The 23,249-nt window shown below is 35.2% G+C and overlaps 1 protein-coding gene across 1 annotated transcript in view; it reads right to left on the bottom strand.

The window, feature by feature from the left end:
- Positions 1-23,249, bottom strand: part of Col25a1 (collagen type XXV alpha 1 chain) — a 444,456-nt gene that overhangs the window by 53,199 nt on the left and 368,008 nt on the right. Inside the window, exons 16-19 of the mRNA XM_078021824.1 lie at positions 19,148-19,180; positions 18,750-18,785; positions 14,182-14,226; positions 1,593-1,655 (exon numbers count right to left, since the gene is read on the bottom strand). Of these exons, the coding sequence (XP_077877950.1) occupies positions 1,593-1,655; positions 14,182-14,226; positions 18,750-18,785; positions 19,148-19,180 (177 nt within the window). The remainder of the gene's footprint in view (positions 1-1,592; positions 1,656-14,181; positions 14,227-18,749; positions 18,786-19,147; positions 19,181-23,249) is intronic.

The raw sequence follows: 23,249 nt of genomic DNA, 5'->3' as shown, positions 1-23,249 counted from the left end.
TCCAGACTGGCTGTAAGAGTAGAAAAGAGTACTGTTGGATTGAGATTTTAACATAATCATGATTCTTACCCTTGATATTGAGCTCAAGACAGGCATTTCAGTTGTCAATTAACTTCAAAATATTTCTAATGAAATAAATTTCCTATCCACAGCTCTGCTTGTGAATCCAAACAAGGACAGCACATTCTTTTATTTGGGGTTCAGAGTAGTATCTGTCATGAAGTATATGGTCTATAGAATCATGCTAGGTTCTTCATGTCTGGATCTTTTTTTTTTTTATTTGAAACTGTAGAGTAATTTATGATCAGTTAAGTAAAGAAGAGATACTTAGAGATCGACTCCACTCTCTACTGCCTGGGTTTCTTTAATTTTCTCATGTATATAAACAAAGTGCACCAGCACTTACAGATGCAGTCCATTCTGGTTTTCTCCTACAGTGACCAGCCCTCCTCTGTGTGTCCTGCTCATCTTCAAGGCTGCTTCCTTTCCTCTCCTAACACACAGCAGTTCTTAGATCAACAGGGAATGCTCATTATTCTCTTGCTTTCTCTCTTTTTTCTTCAGAAAGGCTTTTCTTGTGTGAATCTGTTCAGGCTAAAACAGGCATTCCTCATACTTCACTAATAAGCCTGACAGCTCATTATGTGGCAAAAAAAAATTTCTTAAGAAAATAACAATTTTGCATAATTCCACTGAGTTTCAGACCCCCTTTGGCCACACATAGTTTCCATGTATGAGGATTAGAGTTATTTTTACTTGACCAGCGGAAATGAGGACTAGTCCTGTCAGAACAGACCATGAACATATTTCTTTAACTCTTGGAAATCATCCCTGGCTTACTTCTGGGGAACACAATATACATTGAGGCAAAGACTATATAAAAGTGGTATAAAAATAAAAGAAGGTAGTTTGATGTCATTTCCCCCTCCCCTTTGATTCATGGGTCTGTCATGAGTCCAGTTCTATCATCAGAGCTGTACTTTTTTTATGTCTTACTGGGTAGATAAAGAGAATCCTGGGTCTGACTGTCTCTGCAGCACCATATAAACCTTTTGCTTTTAGAGTCCTGTCTATGGATGCCATGTCAAGGAGCATGAGATGGTTTTCATTACAGAATATTTCTGCAGTTATCATTCAGGGTGGAGCCTTTTGGAAAAAAAGCACTTAGAAATCTATATGACATCTGTACTTGCCTCTGAAATCTAGGGAGTGATGGGAATAGTAATAATGTTTGATTTACAAGTGTATCCTAAAGTGGGTGATAAGCAGCAGGAGTTAATGAGTTATCTCCCTCCTCTTCACAGTTCCTCTACTGTTCCATAAGGCCAGAAGGTTAATAGCATCATAACAATTTAGGAGGGATCTGGAGGACAAGTTAACAATACATTCCACAAGTCTGTTGTCTTGCTTAAGGGTTTCTGGAATTAACTTTCCTTTGCTCTATTTAGTAATGGTGATCTCTCTAAAAGTGCCATTAATGGCACATTAGACTGCTTTATTTCTTAAGGCAGAAATATCTGGTCACCTCTTTCAACAAGTATGACAAAAATTAAAAAAAAAAAAAAAGCAGCAGAAGAAAAGACTCCACTTACTTTTGTTCCTGGTAATCCTGGTAAGCCTGGTTCCCCCTGAGGACCAATGAAACCTGGTTCTCCCTTTGAAAAGATGGGCATACAAGATCATTGTTAATTTGACAGTAAACAAAGCTAAATTCATTTCCTCCCTTTGGTATCCTTGAAAGTATACCACAGTTTTGCTGAGATCAAGTTATTGTCTATAAAATTAATCAGAACTGGTTTTAATCTAATGAAAACTCTTTGAGAAATACTCTGGAAAATTAGATCAATTGTTTCACATTTTTTTTCCCCTCATCTGTTTTCCAATGGTTTTTTGTTTTTTCTTAATCACTTACCAAATTAAGACCTGTTGTGATTTGGTGGATGTGGTAGGTGTCCTCTAAGATGGGCTTCAGTGATCCCACTCCTGTGTATCTGCCCTTGTGTAATTCCCTCCCCTTGAGTATGACCAGATTTACTGACTCACAGCCAATGAACAGAATATGAAGAAGTGATGGGATAGTATAAGCTGTAAAAAGACAGAGGTGGCTTCCACTTGGGGAACCTCTCTTGTTTTTTCTCACTTGGATCTCTTGCTTTGGGGAAGGAAGCTACCTTATTGTGAGCAGTCCTTTAGAGAGGCCCACACTATAGAATGACACCAGCCAACAACCACACATGCGAATTTGGTCGAAGATGCCCCAGCCTTGTAGAATATTCTGTAAGACACAGTCTTGCTGACTACTTCACTGCAATTTCACAGGAGATTCTGAGCCAAAGGCATCTAGCCATTCTGTGCTTGTATTATAGTCCCTCAGAAACTGTGAGATAATTAATATACATTGTTTTAAAGTACTAAGTTTTAGGGTAAGAAGGTAGGCAGCAATAGATAACTGTTATGATATATATATAGCTAGGGAAGAGACTCAGGAACGGAAAGCATGAAAGATAAAAATCTTCCTTGTCGTATCTACAGAATCATTATTTCCAACATCTGTAGAAACTCCAGTTGTGGTATAATTGGACCTACATTTAGTCCTGGTCCCCAACTCTTGGCACAGATCTCTTAAAATATTCTTTGAATATTTAAGAATATTCTGTGAATATTCTTAATGATAGAGGCAAGGGACATTTGTTACTCTTAACAGTCTCTTCCAACTATACCTGACTTTATGCAAATGAGATGACTCTTGTTGGGCCCCTAATTAGCTTCAAGATGGAGAACTGACTGCCAGAGGAACCAACCCTGTGATTAGAGGGTTGGAACTTACTGCTGTACCTCCTGATCTCCATCAGGGGCAGGTGTCTGGAGATTGAGTTCAATCACCAAAGGCCAGTGACTTCATAAGATCATGCCCATGTAATGGAACCTCATTAAATCCCCCAAACAGCAGGGACCTAAGAGCTTCCAAGCTGGTGAACACATTTAATGCCAGGAGGGTAGACCATTCCAACTCCACAGGGAAGAGGCTTTTTGAGCTCAGGACTCTTCTAGATCTTGCTTCTGTACTATTCACCTGGCTATTCCTTTTACCCTTTATAATAAACTGAAATAGTAAGTAGAGCATTTTCCCGAGTTCTGTGAGTCATTCTAGCAAATTAGCAAAACTGAATGGGGTATTGTGAGAGCCTGTAAGTTTGCAGTAAGTCAGATGTAAGTGCCAGTAACCTGGGAATTTCATACCTGCTACTGGCAAAGGGAAATGAGGTCACTCTTGTGGGACTGAGTCCTTAGATGTGTGGGGTCTGGTACTAATTAGAGTGGTGTCAAAATAGGATCAAATTGTTCATGTCAGAAAGCTGGAAAACTGGTGTTGGAAAAGACACCACATATTTGGTGTCAAAAATGAGAAGAACAACAATAACAAAAACCTGAACCAGTATTCACATTGTCTTGAATAAATATTAAGTTTTATTTTCTTTTTAACTATGAAGGCTCAAGGTCCAACTATCTAAAAGCTATACCAAAAATTTCAAGCAAACCTATAATGGCTTTGTTCCCATATTTACTCCCTGCCCCTTGGATTAGTTCTGGAATAGTTGTTCATGTTGTTTGATACACTTGATGTTTTCCTAATGCAACAATATTTCAACCTTGATCTTATGATACTTGGAGCTAAGCAGAAAAGTACTGAGAGGATGTTCTAGAAGACATGTTAAAATGTTATGTAATATATTTCAAACAAGTAAATTTTAAAATCTACTGTGCAAAATGTGGGATACTGGGTGGGGAACAAAGGCTATCATGCCACAAAATGCATGTTGATACACAGCTCAAACAGATTTATTCTGACCTAGGTGCTCCTGGTACTAATCTAAGAAAATTAGGTGGAACACTAATGCTTTAGGTTTATTGCCTACAAACCTTTTACAACTACTCTACGTATCCCATTGTCTTCCATCTAATGGAATGGAGAACTAGAACAAATCATTTTGGGTGGATCTCTTCATAGTTCAAAATAAAAATATGAACTCTATTCAGAAAAAATAAATGATTACCATTATACTTCTATTAAGAGAGTTTAACTTATTTCACAAACAAAAAACAATACATGCATTTAAAAGTAAAATATTTCTAATAAAATGATATGTACAAATAAATATTCCCTCATTTTCTAAAAAAATGCTCACTGAAGTCCACAATAAGGTCATTAATAAAGACTTACTGTCATGAACATGTAATACAATCTAATAGGTTGAAAATTATACACTCTAATAGGTTGAAAATTTCAGGTTAGAAGGGAACCTTACATATCTTCAAGGAGAAATAAAATGATCTGTTTAGCATATCAAATAGTTGTAGCCCCCTTAACACATACTAATAAAAAAGAAGAAGAAAAGTAAATGCTGCGGAAGCATATTTCTCTTTTAGGTTAGTGTTTAGTTTATAAAAAGATGAAGCATGCAGTTACATAATTCACAAATAAGTAAGGCTTTGTGACCTCAGTGTTCTGAGACAAGTGTTTTTTCATAATTTTTGGAAACAGAACATATATTAAATTTTTCTTAGAATATAAAAAATTCCTATAAATAGAATGTTCAGGAGTAAATTTTTATTTCAAGATATAAAATTAGAATGCATTTGATAGTACTGACAATTTTAGCACTATTAATATTTGCTAATTTTATAGGCTTTGATTATGACCATTTTTATCTGATCATTCCATATTGATATATTCTGAGAGTCATATTCTTTTATTACTTTATTCAAGGAGTCAAATAGCATACTTTTAGGATCTCAGTCTTAAGTTCAGTTATTTCTAGAGCTCTAAGTCACTTTAAAGACATTCCCTCCATTTTCTCTGTGTCTTGGGGGGACAGGAAGGAGCTAATTATTGGTATCTTTTCTCTCTCAAGCTTCAAAACCAGTTATTAATGTAAACAGGGCATGAGTATGTCTACTTGTGATCTTGAGCCATTTGGACTGTTTCTTACCTCCCTAAACTTATAGCAGAGGTTCTCAAAGTATGCTCTGGACCTTTTCAGGGAATCCTAAATGTCAAACTATTTTCATAATAGTACAAAGACATTATTTGCTTTTCTATTTTCATTCCCTTATGAATGCAAATTATGAAAATTTCATGATATGGTTTTATATTTTATACTGCACTTAATGTTTAAGAAACTGTCACTGTGGAGTTTGGGAGTAGCAAAGAATATCAACAGTAATCTAATAGGCTATTGAAATAACCTTCTTGTGTCCAATTACATATCACTATAAGGCTGTTTTTTCTTCATATACATCAGCCAGAACAGCTAATTGAACAGACTGACTGTAGAAGCAGATGTGAGATTCCATTAAGCCAGACAGTCTCCCTCAAAAAAAACAAGCATACCAATATTATTCTCCTTAAGAAACATTTTTCAGTCTCATTTTGAAAAATTCGGCTATATTTAATAAAATGTTATTTAATATAATAAAATTTTCTAACAGAAATTCAATAAATAAAACCTACCTAAACAAAAGCTCTTTAGCAGAGTACAGGGGTTCTCAGACTGAATGTTTGAGAACTGTAGGTACAGAAGTGGAGAGTGGAGATGAAGTCTGACTTTTGCAAACTGGAGTCTTTGAAGCCAAGAAATGGAAGATTCTGGCTTCACCAAAGGGTGCTTAGTCAAGACTTACTGTAGGATAATGTGAGCACAACACAGCATCCTCCCCAGAATAAAGTGCACATCATATACCTATTATTTTTTCTTTATGGGCTCAAATATGTTAGTTATCATTAATATTAGCTAATATTCCAACATTTCTGCATCCTAACTGGTGCATCACCTAAAGGTAATCTCTTAACACCTTCAACCACTCTAGGAACATGCTCAATACCTCTTCAATTTCTTTCAAGAAGTAATCCTAAATTTTCTCATGTGAACATACCATTTTATGAGACAGAACCCACCTGCCAAGGCATTTAAGATTGCAAAACCAAAAGAAGTTTAAAACATATCAGAACCATGTAAGGTAGAAGAGACAGGTTTACTAAGAGTGAGTTGTCTTTCTTTTAATACAGGAGGATAAGAATCATACCTATTGAATTTCCCTAAATAAATGTAATCCTTTCAAACAAATCTTGTTCCTTTGTGGAGGAGTGATGTATAGTGTAAATGTTCTAGAATTTCCTAAACTCTTTAGAGAAGGACAATGACAATCTAAGATTATGTAAATACTTTCTTGTGATATAAAAATTAAGCAAATGGCTCTTCTGCTCTAGTCACAATTCCTAATTTGCAGGATAGACAAAGGAGAAGGTCAAGGAAAACAATAAGAAGCTGAAATGATTCAAAGTCATAGCACTTTGGAATAATCATATTTAGAGAAAAATCAGAATATACCAGAACAAGATTACATACATGTCTGCAGAGCAACAAACAGGAAAAATAACAATTTAAACTGGAATATATAATGATTCTAAAAGCTGTTTTGCATATTTAATCTCATTGAATGAACACAAAATAGAAGAATGCTAAATTGAAAATTATTCATCTGAGTAGTCAAAGTGGGGAGAATACAACAGAGGAAATCCGAACTATAATGGAATTAAACTCTGACATTACTTTTAATGAAGAAAAAAATAAATTAGAGGGTTTTTCAAACTAGGCAATTGCTGAATTAGAAAATCCAATTTCTAATTTCACTTAATCATTTTAGGAATAACATAGGACCTTAAAGTGGCGATCCTCTGAAGAGGACAGGGGTGGGCTATCTTAATTAGGGAAGTATAGACTTAAACAGCAAACAGTAAGCACAACAGCTCGACCATTAAAATAAAACAAATGAACATGATATTTTCTGAAATTATTAATTTTTTAAGTTAATGATCTTTTAGTGCTTTTTTTTTTAAAAAAGAAAATAACAAAAATGTTCAAGATAAATGGGGGAAAGGCAGAGGTTTTAAACATCTGGCCTGTTATGCATACCAGGGTTACAATGAACAGCATCAGAATAAGCAGGGTACCATTTTTTTCAGAGCTTCTTTAAACTATTTCCCTCTAGCTTCACATACAGAGGTATATGTGTTTATAAATAGAAATATGATTACAGACATCATATTTGTTGCACTTTTCTCCATCTTTCTATAAACTCATCCTCTCACATTAGGCAGCATTGGAGGTTTTTACTTTTGCTACTAGTGAGATTAACAAGAGGACTGCGTGTGGAGGGGAATGGAATAGTGAAGGCAACTGAATTCAAAGTCATTGCTTGCAAACTTCACATCCAACTAGAAGGGGAGAGAACAGAAAAAAGAGGGAGAAGGAAGAGGAGAAGGAGCAGTGGAGAAATGTAGGGAAGGGAGGTAAAAGAGGAGAAGAGGGGGGAGAAGAAGTGGAAAGGAACTTCTTCATCTTAAGGATTCCTGTTCCTCTCTCCATTACCATAACCATGGAATCCAGATTTAATCTGCTTCCTTTTTATGTTGTTGTTTTATGGTCCAGGAAAAGTCCAGTTGGATTTATTCTTGGAGTAAACAAAAATATAAACAATATATTATCTAACTTAAAGTAAGCAGAGAACTATGATTTAACCAAACTGGGAATAAAAGATATACATTATTTATCAGAACCATTAACACAACTAAAATTTTAATTCCTAAGCCACAATGAACAGATGATGCTCTGTTCTGCTACTTCAGCCACATGTTAACAGATAACTAAGTGACTGTCAGAGAACCAGAAATCTCAGTTCTGCTGGTTTTAGTGCAATGGGACTAATATGGCAGCAAATTCCAAATGAAAGAAAATTCGGTCTAACTTTCTGTCTTGTTCTGGATATTGCACCTAATTTCTTCTCGAGTTGTTTCACGAGTTTTTATCTATCAATCACTTAAAAAAAATCAGATCTCAGTACCAAGATTAGCATACTTCCTTGGGCTGAGCGGGTAGAAAAGATGAATAATGGGGTAGCTATGATTTTGGCATCTAAACTGGTGTTCAGGTAGAGCAGAGGAAATGCTCTTAACTTAGGCTGATGCACAACAGAGGCCTGGTACTCAACTGTTGGGAGTAGCAGCAAGAAATAGGAAAATTTGACACAGGGTGTTAATTTGAATCAAGTCTAATTTCAACAGTCAAGATGTGTAAAAATACCAAACCAAGTCTAAAAAACAAAAAACAAAACAAAACAAAAACAACAACAACCTAAAACATTAGTGAAATTAGAGATGCCTCTTCATGTGACCAATCATGGAAGGCCTATTGGTTTCACACTGGTCTTAGCAACTACAGCTAACCAACTGGGCAGCCACGACTTTGACCTTGTAGTATTAAACTCAGTGAATGTAAGTCACAGTAACTAATATGTACCGTATTTTAAAAATCATTCTATGTCCATACCAAAAAATAGTTTCATTGTGAGTTAGGGTATTTCATTAGGGTATATCTCCGTTTCTGTCTCCCTTTTCTTTTATTAGTTGATAATATGTACACATAGAAAGCTACAAGAAGAATTTACCATATCCATCTCTATAACATAGAAGAAAGATATCTGAAGACAAGATTTTGATTGAAACCACTTTTCCTCAACTCACTGCTATTTCTTTCCAAAACAAACCTGAATATTCAATTGAAATAGCAGCTTTAATTCTATGTCTTCTGACCAAAAAATAAAGTGCAAGCAAACAAACAAATACAACACACTGACAACCACCAGCTGTACCAAGTCCAACAGCAAAAAAACCGGTCTTCTATATTATAAAAAGTCAAGGGAAAGCTAGGACATTCTTTAGGAATGCACTCTTTCCGAATGCTAACAACGACTACCAAAGGTCTCATTAAGTCTTAAAATTCTGTAATAAAATCTTGACTAATATCTGTTTAAATCCACATTTAATAAATGGCAAGAAAGTATTTCAGATGACCTTATTTTATCTTTTAAATGGTCACTGCGACAGTTCATCCAACACTTTAGTCAAGTTTACATAAAGTATGCTCTTTATAAAGATGAGAAGAGTCAACAAATACTTAGATGGGATTATTAGTCAAGGTAATAAAGGAAAGAATAGCTTCATTTATACAGAAATGGCTCACCAGGTGTTTCCATATAAACTTCCAGAACTTACCATCTGTTAAACAGAATAGTGGCCAGAAAGTTCTAACTGATTAGCTCTTGCCCACTGAAAAATCTCTGGTTTTTCATTTATTACCATTTGTTTTATTTTTGTAAGTCATTATCAATTAGAGGAGCAAAAATATTATTTTTTAACCTGTCTGAAAAATTCTGTAATATACCAGCTTAAATCAAGTCATATTTTCCATGATATTTATTATTCCCAAGCAGATCCAACTTTATTTTCATTGCCCAAAAAATAGTCCAACGGGGCTTGACATATATGTACTGAGTTGCCTGGGTGCTAAAAGCATCGCCAATAATTTTGATTAATGTGTCTTGACACTGAATGCATTAACCAAACAATAGTCTTCTTGCTTAAAGGCTAATTAGAATTCAAGTCAGCATGATACCTGCTTGTGAGGATTACAGCAATAACATTTGTTGTAATAAGAACCTCTAGGCATCCAGTTGGAGTAATGATTGATTTATAAAATTATTGAGAAAAAAAAGAATGAGGAAGTAGAATCTGTCCTTAAAATACTTATTTCCCTTAAGGATCAAATTTGAGTATAAATTAAAACATCCTGGTGGCTTTGTCAGAAATGAACTATAATAGCATATTTATTTAAAACCCAGAAAATATAACTTTTTTTTTTCTTAAAACAGGATTACATCATGAAAGCACATTCGGTGTGTTTACTGGAGGTTTCATTATGGCTGCTAAAAATCTCTGATTTCTGGTTGTATGAGTTTCCTAATTGGACTCTAAATTACTCAACTTCTCAGATGAACTTTGTGCAAGCAGAAAGTAATTGTAAGTAGCAATAACTCAATGTCATTATTTTAACTAGTATTCTTTTTCTTTTTTTTTCTCTTCTAGGAATTCACTCCATATCCTATAGAACTTCCAAAATTTTCCTCTGCTATTTTTTAATGTTTTAAAGGAAGGATCCTTGCCTTCAGTGGATTTAGAAGATACATTTCTGTTTAGATTACTGAGCACTATACTTAAGAATGCCAACGTGAATGTTTCTGCCGCCTGTCAAAGTTAGATTTCATATGCTTTCACGTCAAAGTTGATTTCATATGACATGGTATAAAGAGTTAGTGACTGTCGCAGACCCCCCGCCCCAGTCCTCAAGGTCTTGATCTAAATGTCAAATTGTCACTGATGTGGAAGCCAGAGTAAAACCATCAAGCTTAGAGGGCTGATACACTGTAAAAATTTCATTGCCACTAAATGATTTGTTTTTCTGATTTGATGTCATTTTTTAAAATGTATTATATCTCCCTTGCCATATATATATATATGTATATATATATATATATATGTATATATATATATATATCTCCCTTGCCATATATATGTATATGTATGTATATATATATATAATTTTCCCCCATAATTGACTTCCTGGGTGAGATAAACTGGTAGTATATGCTGAAAGGAAAAAAGTAAGCATCGAAAATCAGTATTTGTGAACAGTACCTTGGGTTGAGCATCACGGAAGTATTTTCATCATTACAGTATTGTGTCAAGTTTTACATTTGCTCTACCTGTGAACAGTGTCAGGAGGGAACTTTGATAGTGTCATGTCTTATCCCTTGAGTCCTGTGCCCTTTCGTTCCTTATTCCTAGAATACACTTCACTAATAAGAAAGGGGAGTGGTATGACATCATGTGTCAGTAGAAATTGGGTGTCTTACTGCTCTGAAGGTCATGTTAACCTATCACTGCAAAGGAGTTTTCAGTTTACATCTATTAGCATAGAATATAAATGGCTGTACATTCTATAGGTTAATATTATTCACATGACAAAAGATCATATAGAACAGATAGATACACAGTCATTGTTCCCCATTTCCCCAAGAAAAATAACAATAGCCATCATTTATATTGCATTCACTATGTGCTTGGTGATACTTTCAGAGCTGTACATATATTAATTCATTTAATTCTCACAGTTTTCTGTATTGTGATCAGTGATGATTTGCATCTTAAAAGGAAATGTGAAGCTTAGAGAGATTACAGAACTTTCCCCAGATCATACACTGGTAAGGGGGAGAACCAGGATCTGCACACTGGTTGTTTGTTCTGAAGTTGCTGGTCTATGCTACTCAATTACTGGGGAAATGTAACCATATGAAGGGGTAGGCCATGTATTTACACGAAAAAAAAATATGTATAGGGAATGAAACAAAAACTTTGTTTTTGGTATTTAGAATCTTATCCTTTGATATTTGAAAAGCCAGTGATACTAAATTTTACCCTTTAAAATATTTGAAGACTTTTTCATACAACTAATTTTCTGAGCTCAAGTCTTATTCCAGAAGATAGATGTGTGCATGGTACATTGTACATAATTTAATTTTCCCAGCTGAACATCTTGACACTATATGAACCATGAATGCATGAAATAGGAATTCCAAATGTCTTCCACATGGTAAGAGAACTTTCAAATACTTGTGCAGGAAGCTTAAGAGAAGTTGGAAATTAAGTTACGCCTGCTCTTAGTGACTTTTACACTGTATGCCTATGGTGTTAGCACTTTCCTCTGAGTGGGACCTTGAGGTGATAGATGGATGAGTCTGCTGTCTGTATTTAGGTACTTTGCTCATTTCCTGAGAGCTGTGGAAGGCATGTGGATGCTCATTAAGTTTCCAACCATTCCCCGAGAGCAACAGGTGGTGAATCAAAGCTTCTCTGGTATGTCATGGCTGGTTTCCTCAATGTCTTAGAAATAACGGATGGCATTTACATGCTCTCTGTAGTACCAGCAGATAAGAAGGAGATGAATAGCAACAGGAAGTATTTCCAAAGCATAAATAAACACACAAATCTAGCAAGATTATGACTAATGTTCCTGCTACCACACATTCTATATCCATACATAATGGTTTCATCTTTGAAATCCTATTACTCTTTTAAACTATGAAATCATGGTTAACTGTCCTAATTAGGGGTAAGGTAAATTAAAGGAATAAAGAACAGCCCAAGTTAATGAAACTGTATCATAAGATTATACTTTTTTAATTCAACATTTATTAATATCTACTAAATACTAATGACCTTAATATGTTCTTAAAGTGTCTCCTTTTCAAAATTACTTATTTACACTTGGCACTTACTAAAGGCAAGCATACCTCTCATTTGAATTAGAGTGAGAAGACAAAATGTATTAAAACAGAAACAGAACCTGGGATTTAAATCAAACACTGAATAGTCGCCCAAATGGTACTTGATAAATACATTTTAAAAAATCTCTAGTGAATAATAAAGAGAGTTTTTGTTGAGTAATAGCTTCTTACTATAGTTACTAGCCAGGGATAGAAAAACAAAAGAAAATATCAGAATTAGTATGACTAGCAATGTCCTGTGACCTTGTAAATGCAAGCATTTACTGGAGGTAGCAAATCACCAACTACCCTCCCAATCTGAAAAAGTTCAAAACATTCATACTAGTCTTCAGATGACTAGGGAAATGCCAAAGGTCCAGTGGAATATGGTTCATGATAGAAATATAACATTAAAATAATTATATCAAATAGTAGTAATAAATATCATATACATACATTTATATATGTGTATAAATGTATATATATACACATTTATATATAATATATTAACATGGGTAATTGTATACAATAACTATGTATATATATTTTACTTTGGAGGGGAAAAAAGGAATTCCTTTATTCTCATGTTCTTTCTTTTACCCAGAATGTGCTGCAAGCTCAGAAGAAGGGACAACTGGATTCAATGCAACAAGGCTCCTGTCAGACGAGCCATGCTAGCAGCACAGCCCTGCTAACCCAGAGCACTTGCTGCAGGGGCTCTGCCTGTCCCTTCCAAATGCTCCTCCTTTTAATGCCTTTATAATGATTTATAATGCTACCAGGTTCTTTTTAATTAGTATCAACTATCAGTTTCTTAAATCTATCCAAAAATTTATGATCTTATAATCATTTATAAAAAGCTGTCATTTTTAATGAATGGAAGGCTGTAAAGAACTACCATAAATTAACTCTGCAATATGAAATTGCATATTAATTTATGAACTTATTTTTGCTAAATACCAAATGATAAGGAAGTGAATTTAACTTTTTGGGTAAACTGTTGTCAGAGGATTTTTCACTGAAGAAGTCAAAGACTTCTTTAATATACCTTTACATATATGAAAAGGACATCTGAACTTTCTGGGTACTAATCTGGACACATCAAAAAAGAAACCAAAACCAAAATTTGAGTGCCAACTAGAAGAGATACTAGACTCATAAAATATTACATATTATGCCACATGATCTCTTGGAGTTCAAAATTTCCATCTCATCTAAAATAATATTTTTTTATTTTATAAACTCTAAGCAGAATGTTCATAAAACAGTATACAGAACCCTCACACTGAAAGCAGAAATAATAATTTTGGATTGGACTAATGCATGCTAAACCTTTGGAACAGAACCGTGTAAGGAAAAACATGCTGGCATCATGCTTCCCTATCAAATAGTTCTAAAATAGATTTTTTTTTTAATAAGCTGATTTTAAAGGAGTCACTACAACTAAGGGAGCAGAGCTTTACATCTTGTCAATTGCCACATGAAAACTTTTAAACAATTTGATTTGTACTTTGCACAGAGAATTACTGACAGGAAGTAGGAGTCCAAACATTTTAGAGGGATTATTATAGTGGGTGAATCATAAAAACAGCTGCCTAAATGTTTGATTTATAGGGATATTAAGACTTCAATTCTGGTTAAAATCTGATAGGATCTTAAGAATGAACTTAAAATGTGAAGGTAAAGAGGCATTCTAGACTTTACAAAATTTATGTTTTCAAGTAAAGTGGCATTCACACTTATGTAAGGGGAATGATAGGTTAAATAGTGGAATACATAATTCAGAGAGCAATGGCAAACTTTAAATCCCTGTGCTCAATTCTTAATTTAAAAAACTTAATAGGTTGAGATGGTTGTGGAGTAAAGAACAGCATTATACTTTTTAGTGTTCATTTTCCCCCTATTTGGGGGACTCTGATAATTACAGTTCTATGAAATCAAGACTATCAGTGCAGTATTTACCTTTATCCCCGGAAGTCCAGGAAGCCCAGGAAGCCCTGGTTCACCCTACACAGGAAAATCATACAGCATTATAGAATGATATTTTCTCAGTCACAGTATATGGAGAAAAACATGGCAAACGTTCCCAGCTGCATACTTTTGGCATATATAAATATATATTAAAAAAAAAAAACCTGTTTAGGTTCAAGAAGTCTAAGGAGATGGTGTAGTTCAGTCAACTCTTGATTCAAGGATTGGGTGATCCCTTTGCAGATTTTTCAGGATTTTCCCCTCTTCATGTAGTTTACTGCTATTTAGCATCTCTATCAGAAGGTAAGAATGAGGAGTAAAAGGAAGAGGAACAGCTATGTGTTTCACTCTTTGGTAAACGGTTTGCTAGAGCTATTTGCTAAAATGGGGATTATGCATGCACTTAAATAATGCCTCCTATTCCAGGACTCTCACCTCAGATAATCAAGAGTTGGCTGTATGAACAGATGGTCACATCACAGCAATATACATTAAAAGTATTGCTCACTTAAAAGTATAGTAAGATTTCCTTTCCATTCCTGAACGATGAGAGGATAAATAAACAGTTGAGATTGTACTTAACTCTGGCCTGTAGTTCTGACAATTGTTGAGTTGGGGCAACCGTGCTTAGCAGCTTAGGGCTAATGGTACCATGCAGCTGTTCCTGAATACAGGTCTGAGATTAAGTGGTACATATTGCGTGAGCATACTGGAGTCAGGCTAAACCTTCTCATTTTCACAGAATTGTCTACATTATTTTAAGCACAAAGTATAGTGGCAAGAGGTTACATTGTTTAGAAAATCTCCTGAATTCCAATAAAGAAGCATAAAGGAACGACAGGAACAAATAAAAAGTCTGCCCTGAGTTGGGAATGATAACTATGATTGGAAATAACATCTGAAGCTAAAAGAATCCATTCCATAACAGCCAGTCAGTGGGACAAAAATCATTCAAAATTACAGAGGAACATCAATAAAGTGGGAGAAGGAGGTACTTTTTAAAAAGTATCTCATTCCTTTAAGAATACTCATTCCAAGATAACTCTAACAGGCACAACCAGATTTTCCATTTTGAATATTAATACTTTCAAGTTATGAAGAGCCATAATTTTCTCTAGTCTTATTATGAAATGATTTCAGATACTGTTTATTAAACTGTGGGATTTAGACCAAAAAAAAAAGACAATGATTTTCTTTATGGTTTAGGTTTAAGGTTTTTCAGGAATGCAAAAGAAAAACTATTCAGTCCATAACTACATAAATAAAAGTTTGCATTATGAATAAGACTAAAATGAGATTAAGCCAGAAAAGAGAAAATGATTATTAGGAACTTGTTATTCCAAAGACTACTTGTCTGAGTAGATTAAACTTGACACAGTTACATTATACATTTGATTTTCTTTTCTCTTTCCCTTCCACCATTAAATTTAAGAGGCTCCGATAGGAAAAGCTTGAATACACATTCTGCTGAAAACTCTTTTACTTTAAAAAAACAAAGCATAAGATAGTTGATAATATTTAATTGCAGTAGAATGTATAACCAGTAAAACTATGCATTGTTTTAGAAAAATCTCCCCAAAATTCATTTTGGATACATCGTACCTGAAACAGTGGTGGTCATATATAGGTAATGACACAATTTTTCAATAAGAATTATATTCCATTAAAAGTATAGTAAATGAACATATATAATAAACGAACACATACTCTTATTTTCTAATAATAAGAAAGATGTATAAAACATCATGAAATATATCTCCTAATGTAGATTAAATACATTGAGACTTGAGCATTCAGCCTTTCTCTACATCATATTAAATGTACATATGTATGTGTGGTAGGTAGAAAATATCCTTTTTAGTAAAATATATTTTTGAATCTCATACTCCACGGTCTTGAATTTTTATAAACTGACCTTTACAAATTTATATTTACTTTGTGTAACTAGCTCACATATGAAAGAATATATTTAACATTATCCTTTGTGGACTATCTCTTGACATTTTTAGGAATACACTTCTTCCTGTATAATTCTCCATCTTTAAACTATGAAAGCTCATCTTCCAACTAAGGGATAGTGTTCAGCAAACTTCTCCACCTTGTCTATGCCTTGGCTCAGAGGCTTCTTTCTCTGAGTTCTTGGGCATGTAGCTGGTGGGTCAGAATGAAGAATTAATTTGTTATTTCATTCTCAAAATACTTGTTCAAGAGATTAGTCTTTACACATAAAGGCCCTAGGCGACAGGGCCCTAGGCTTCTAGGGAGAGTTCTGGGTGAGATCCCTTCTGATGGGAAATCAAGTGACGTGACTTTACAATAAAAACATATGCTTTAAAAAGCTGTAGAGACATTAGGTAGGAAAGAGCTCTGTGATGAAATGCAATGCCTATTTTACAAATCTACACACTCACTCTACAAGCCTATGCACACTCCAACTCACATGCCAATCACACATTCCACTGTTGAAGCTATCAAAGAAAAAAAATCCAATGAAATCATTCCTCCATTATGAATATGGATCTAGATGTCACACAGTAGGCTTCCTGCTGGGCTTATGCTGTGTCATGACAATTTGTACTTTTCTGGGAGTGCCTTAAATTTAGAGGCATTAGTGCCATTGAACTCACAGTTCTGCAATGTGAGAAAAATGCCATGGAAGATCTCTAGAACTGACCCTATATTCATTTTAACCTGAGCACTAAGCATAGAAATCTTTACTTTTAAATCAACCTTGGGATAAGCATTGCCAATTGCCGATATCAGATACAGAAGTCATATTGGGAAAGTGAGATTGTATCAAAGGGTAGAATTTGGTCATTTCAGGACACATATTAACTAAGAAGGGTTGTAAGATTTTAAATGAATCTACCCTTTTCCAATGTAACCCCAAACTGACTTTTTAATAAAATGCAAAGGAAATCCAATGTTTCTATGTGTAAACCTAAAAGCTTCCAGAATTAGCCTAAATTTGATTTCTAATTAATCATGATAAGGCAATGTTTTATTAAGAAATTGAAGATCAATTTGGTTCTTCCACTCTGAAAAAAAGTGAACCCTATACAATATTATAGCAGAGTTTCTTTTGGCTTGTATTTTAGAGACACAAGAATCTTGCAGACATTTCTTTGAGCAAATCACAGATTTGTAGAACAACTGAAACATAGACTTTAATTTGTAAAGACTAAGGGACCTAAAATTAGATCATCTGAGAAGATTAATTGCCTTTTCAAAACAAAGCAGACCATGGATCTCTGACTGTATCACTAACTCCAAATTTTTAAAATAAAGATCAGAAGAATAGGAATTAAACAGTAAAATTTGCAGAGTTCCTTTGGGCTCTTTGGAAAAGCCTCAACTTTACCTGGAACTGGGCCTGATGAATCATTACTCTGAGATTCTTAGTTTCAAAAGAAAAATATGTCTTTAAATTAGAGAAATGTTAAAAGAATATGAGAGACTTTTTCATAAATTACTTCCATCCTAAGTTCTTTTTAAAAATAAAGCTCTCTCGATGACTTTAAGAATGTTTGAGACATAGAAAAACCATGATTTGCCATGCCTTAAAGTTCCAAACTACTATAATGGAATTTATTCTTTCTTTCCCTTTCTACTAATGAGGTAAATTATATATTTTTGTTCTTTTTTTTTTTTTTTTGCTACCACATCAGCTACTGATGGACAAAGGCAGAGAAAGGATCTTAAGAGATTTTGCTTAATGTGGAATTCACATTTTCTTGTTAGCTACATCCATTTGTTATCTGAAATCCAAGTACACTGGGCACCGATATCCAGATGCTCAGACAATAAACTGCTAACACTTGTTTCCTGCCTCAGACTCAAAGGAGAATATGAATCTAAACATAGTCACTGTGTGTTCTTTAATGTGTTGCTCAAGTGAAACACAAATGATAATCCAAGCTATAGTTAGTTACATTGATGTGGCTAGTGTCTCTAATTAAATTTTAGTTTTTAAAAAATTTAGTTTGCTAACACAATAAGAAAGACATAGGTAGAGTTGCATAAAAAATTTCAGAAGAAAAGTACTGGCAATGAACAGAAAAGGCGTATAAATTTTAAAGATCTGTCCAGCACTCTCTGTTAAGTCAGTTTAGTAAACACTCATTTCTTCTCATGAAAGAAAGACACATGCAGATTACCTTTAAACATGCAAGATAAGTTGTGGGAGTCCAACCCAACAGATCTTTGTTAGTTTCAGACAGCTGAGTATATGTAGACTTTAGTTCATAAAACATCCTTTTACAAGGACAGATTTGTTTTCACGTTTTTGCAATGATTAGCATCAAGACTGTTTAAAATGCAAAATGAGGTTTAGCATGTAGCTCAGTGGTAGAGCACTTGCTTAGCATGCAAAAGGCTCACTCTGGGGTCAATTCTCAGCAACACACACACAAAAAATAGAAAAATAAAATAAAACGCACACCAACCAATAACACTCTGTATGCAAAGCATGAACACTACATCATTTTGCAATAATCATTTTCATGTTATATAATGAATCATAATTATACAAAGAACACACTGGAAGATAGAGATATTACCTTTTGCCCTGGACGACCAGATTCTCCAGGTTCTCCCTGGAAACCAAAGGTGAAAAGAGCAGTCTTACAAGAATATTCTAAAAACTTTAGACCTCTAGGCACGTTCACAGAGATGGCCCAAGCTCCTTCTTGGTCACAAGTCTTGATCACAAGTAGACTGATTTAATGTAAATCCACATTTCATAAAACCATTCAGAAAGGGAAGAGAAGTAAAGCCCACTTATTTAAACTTCATTGTATTTCCCACAAATATCCCTGTTGTGTTTGGAAGCTGGTTATGGAGGTAAACAGGAACAGAACAATAACCGTCAATGTGGGTAACAGGGGAGAGAAAGTAGAGGCTTAGAAAATCAAAACTGTGATCCCTGTGGTACAAACACTTGCATTCCTATAGTTACCTTAATTCCTGCAGCAGATGATCCAGGGTCACCCTAAAATGAAACCCATGAGAGGTTATACCACAAGTTATGGAAAGAGGAAACACTGCACACACCCAGAGAGCTGTTACTGACGTGGACACTCAAAGGGACTCCATGACCCACAGACCTAACATGCTCCATGAGACTCTGTCCCAGGACATCAGTAATTAAGATGGCAATGATGTCTAAGATAAACAATGCACTTCTACAAACACAGCTTGACCTTGAATGCAAACTCTATCAGGATTATACTCCTTGAAGCAAGTACAATGATAGAAATGTGAATCTCTTCCTCCCTTGATACAGTGCTAACAAAAACCATTCTGGAGCAATAAAATTACAATTTAGGGATCTGGAATGTTCTGTTTTCTCTATTTCTGGAGTTTATTAATGTCAGTGGCCATCATTTACAGGGAGCTCTCTGGCCCTTTAGTTTTTGGAAAGTCAAGGTTCAGCGGATGAAGTCAAAGGGTTAATGATGTCGAGCTGGAAAAGCCGAGCAGCAGATCAGCAGATCCGTTTGTTTTCCTCATGAAGCTCTGTCGCAGTCGCAGCCAGCATGCTTTTCCTAGCTTTACACTTATTTCACTGTAACTCGGTCACTGGGAAGTTACAGGATGATGGATGACTTGTGGGTGATGGGGACACAAGTAAAGCTCTGAGACAAAGTCTCGAGACAGAATCCGGTGTTTTAAAAGGCACCGTGTTCCATCCAGACTTCATACAGGGGCCCTACATTTGTTTCTAAAGCTGCTGCATTATAAATAAGCAGAGGGGCTCACGGAGAAAAGAGTATGGAGGATAACTGGGGACAAGGTCAGCCAAGGGCCTAGATGTTCAAACTCCTTTTAGCCCTCTGTTCCATGAACATGCTAGGAGGACAAAGATAAGGACAAAACTTAGTTGTCTGAGATTGTCAAGAGAGAGCCACAGGAGGAAGCACATCTCAGGATGTCCTCAGCTCACTTGTCTGTACAAATGCTCAAGCACCTCTAGGGGTCTGTTTGCTTGTTCTAGATTCCAGAAGCTGCTCATCAATCTCTTTTAGAGATGGAGATAGGCCTCAGGCCTCTGGGCATGGGGCAATTGTCCCCCTCCCTCATTTCCTCGCCCTTCTTTCTACGTGGCACCGTCTCTTTCTTCAGATCTGGGCTTAAATGGCTTTGCCTCAAAGAACCCTTCACTGACCAGCCTAGGCGGACGCCCCTCACACACACATTTGACTGTGTAGGGTCACTCTCTGTTCACGTCAGCACAGCTTACTTTGTAGCTGCCTGCTTATGATTTTTGTGTATTCAGTGTCTACCCTTCCTTTAGACAGTCAGCTGCATATGAGCAGATTCTGTGTTTTATTCAGTACCTGGCCATAGGATATGCTCAATACATAGTTGGGGAAATGATGAACAAATCTTAAAAAGATTTTTTTTTTCAACAGATCAGCAGTCAAGGATCAAAATGAAGAAAAAAAAACTTCTAGGAAGGAAACAAGAAAACTTAGGAAGGAGAAGGAAATAGTAAATTAGCTTGTTGAGGAAAGAATATATATGAGTTTTTTGGACATCTGTAATTGCTATTACCTAAGGAAAAAATTAAAATGTGGCTAAACAAAGAAGGCGAAGACTCTGAATCCTGTCTTTCTATACAATGATACTCCTTTTCTTCCCAAGCATTAACATCCAATTGAGTTCCAAAGGGGAAGTGAAATAAATGTGGCTAATAAAACAAAACTTATTTCTATTTCTACAGAACAGAGTCTGAAAGCCATCAACACTAACAAAGCAGGTTTGCAACATTTTGTGTAATAAGACCTTTGAATGCATAAAAGCAATTTTGGCTTCACAAAGTTCCTTCTTTCATCTTGTTTTTGCCTTAAAAAAACTATAGGAAAATATTATTGGCATGGGCAAATATTATTATATCCATTTGGTAGGTGAGAATGTTGAAGCAAGTAGACATGAAGTGAATTTGGGGCTTCCTCAATTCTACTGCCATATTCTTTTTGTTAGAATAAGAAAGGAATTGTTGGCTCATTTCATTTTGACAACAGGGCATAGAGTAAATTTGTAAATAATAGGAAGTTGCTTGTTTTAATTGTAGTTTCTTACCAGTGTTTTAATGAAAAGTGGTTAGATAATCCACTATATGACAAAAGAGACTAGACTTAGTTCTCAAAGAAAGTAGATGGAGAGAAAAGGGCAACTTTCTGAAGGGCTGGTTAACTTGGGAAATCTGAGAAGTTTCATTTGATGGACAACTAAAAGTGATCTATTTTTTTCTCTTTTTAAAGATTTAGAACTGTGAAATCTCCCGGAATTTTTATAACTTTTAAGTGGCAAGGCAACTGCTGGAAGACATTTGTAAGTTCAACATTTTAAAGGATAATGCTGCAAGTCATGGAAATAATATGTGTTTATAATCCTCCTCTCCCAAAGTGAAAATGAATATGGGATTAAAGTAGAAAAAAAACCTCCAACTATGTCTTTTTTTGTGGGGGTGGGGTACCGGGGATTGAACTCAGGGGCACTTGACCACTGAAACACATCCTCAGTCCTATTTTGTATTTTATGTAGAGACAGGGTCTCACTGAGTTGCTTAGTGCCTCCCTTTTGCTGAGGCTGGCTTTGAACTTGTGCTCCTCCTGTCTCAACCTCTCAAGCCCCTGGGATTACAGGTGTGTGCCACTGCCCCCAACTATGTCTTAAGTATACTCCTAGCTTCATAAGTTGACTGATTCACAGAGAGAAATTTCCACAGGATAAGTCACAGATGGGGAAATACTGGGAAGATATCAGATATAAATATGCTTTGTTTGTGATTATTTCAAATATGCTGGGTATCTAATTGTAGTAGATGTGCTAATAAAGCATATGTAGATACACAAAATGAGTGTGATGATTTAGTGATATCATTCATTCACTTATTCCATAGAAACTTAATTGAGCACCATATATGGATCAGGCATGTTCTGGAATCAGGGATTTAGGGAGCTGAGGAGACAACACAGAACAATGCAGTTACAATCCCTGACCTTTATACTGTATATATGATTTAAAAATTATTTATTTAAAAATATTTTCTTATTCTATCTTAAAATCCAGGACAGGAGGGGCTGGAGTTGTAGCTCAGGAGTTGAGCACTTGTCTTGTGAGTGTGAGGCACTGGGTTTTATCCTAGCACCACATAAAAACAAATAAAGGCATTGAGTCCATATAGAACTAAAAAAAATTAAAAAGAAAAAAATCTAGGACAGGAAAACACTGCCATGATAGGGAGATTCCATTTCACTGTGTACATACAGAAAATGTGATAAGCAAATGAACAATACAGGAACAATTTTATCCATTCAATGAGAATATGAAACAGTTCAAGAGTAAAAAAATACTAAGATTTTTTCATTTACTAAAGGAATAAATTCAATATTTATTGCCTTCTAACTATATGCTAGGACCTTGGACTGGTGATGGGAATAAAACAGTCTAGCTGTTTTTGTTTTGTTTTTTTCTTTTTCCAGGAGCTGTATGTCCAATTAAAAATTGGAATTTTTAGTAAAGCACAAAAAGGATTGTGAAATGAATTTCAAGGAGCTCTGCTGGAGCAAAGAGTAGATGACCTAACCAATCCAGAGGAGGATGAAAGGTTGCCCCAGTGAAATGATTTCTAAATTCAGTTTTCACTGGATTGAAGAATGACTAAAATTAGAAAATCAAAAAATGGAGGTGAGGATTTGTCAGAGAGCAAATGTTGGCAACAGTGGCAAAGAATAACATGAGCTAAATTAGAAAAACAAAACAAAACAAAACAAAACCCAAATTGATTGTTGTGGGAATATCCACAGAGATAGGACTTCAGGTGGGATTTCAGGAAGAGACAATAATTTGGTTGGTAGCTCCAAAATGACGTTGCTTCTGCAAAGGCTCAGAGGATGCAAATCAAAGATGGGAAGTGAATGTAAAATAAGAATACAGTGTGTTCATAGTAGGAACTGGAGAATGAAGAAACAGATAGTCAGTGCCAAGAAAATGCATGTGGAGATCTTGACCAGCAGAGAAAAGGGTGAAGAATTGTGTGACATGGTCAAACT

This window comes from Ictidomys tridecemlineatus, chromosome 9 (genome assembly GCF_052094955.1).
Source record: "Ictidomys tridecemlineatus isolate mIctTri1 chromosome 9, mIctTri1.hap1, whole genome shotgun sequence".
Lineage (NCBI taxonomy): Eukaryota > Metazoa > Chordata > Mammalia > Rodentia > Sciuridae > Ictidomys > Ictidomys tridecemlineatus.
This window is presented reverse-complemented; position numbering and strand designations above follow the sequence as displayed.